Below are 484 nucleotides of genomic sequence, written 5' to 3'. Positions count from 1 at the left end.
CGACTTGGGGGTGGGGGTGGGGTCTGCATAAACCCCAGCCCCCCTTCCACGCAGGCAGTGCACGTGGGGAAACCGAGGCCGAGTGCCCAGCCCTGCCCCTGCCGGGGTCGGGGACACAGGGCGCCCGTTCAAGGCCCATTTCTCCTTCCAGACGTTCATTTTCACCGACGGGGAGGACGAGGCCCTGGCCCAGCGAGCGGGTGAGCCTGAACCTGGGGGCGAGGGGGCTCTGCTCCCAGAGGGAATTGTCCCCATCCTCTCCCCTCCGAGAGGTCGCAGAGGCCGGGAGCAGTTTACTCAACTGGTTTGCTCAGTGCCCCGCCCCTCCACTCGCCCCCCCAATTCTCATGCAAATGAGGTCCTTTCAGCTCCTCGGCCCCTTTGAGCAACAGGTGGCCGGTGCTGGGAAAAAGCGGCCTGAATGGGCAGGGGCGGGGCTGCGGGGACAGGGCAGGGCTGGGGGAGGAGGAGGGCAGTCACCGGC

General features: G+C 67.4%; 1 protein-coding gene across 1 annotated transcript in view; it reads left to right on the top strand.

Annotated features, from left to right (window-relative positions):
- Nucleotides 1–34: 34 nt before the first annotated feature.
- Nucleotides 35–484, top strand: part of LFNG (LFNG O-fucosylpeptide 3-beta-N-acetylglucosaminyltransferase) — a gene marked incomplete at its 5' end in the record, with an annotated part of 3108 nt that continues 2658 nt past the window's right edge. Inside the window, one exon of the mRNA XM_015565157.1 lies at nucleotides 35–200. Within this exon, the coding sequence (XP_015420643.1) occupies nucleotides 35–200 (166 nt within the window). The remainder of the gene's footprint in view (nucleotides 201–484) is intronic.

Source organism: Myotis davidii, unplaced genomic scaffold (assembly GCF_000327345.1).
Source record: "Myotis davidii unplaced genomic scaffold, ASM32734v1 scaffold399, whole genome shotgun sequence".
NCBI classification, from domain to species: Eukaryota; Metazoa; Chordata; class Mammalia; order Chiroptera; family Vespertilionidae; genus Myotis; species Myotis davidii.
This window is presented reverse-complemented; position numbering and strand designations above follow the sequence as displayed.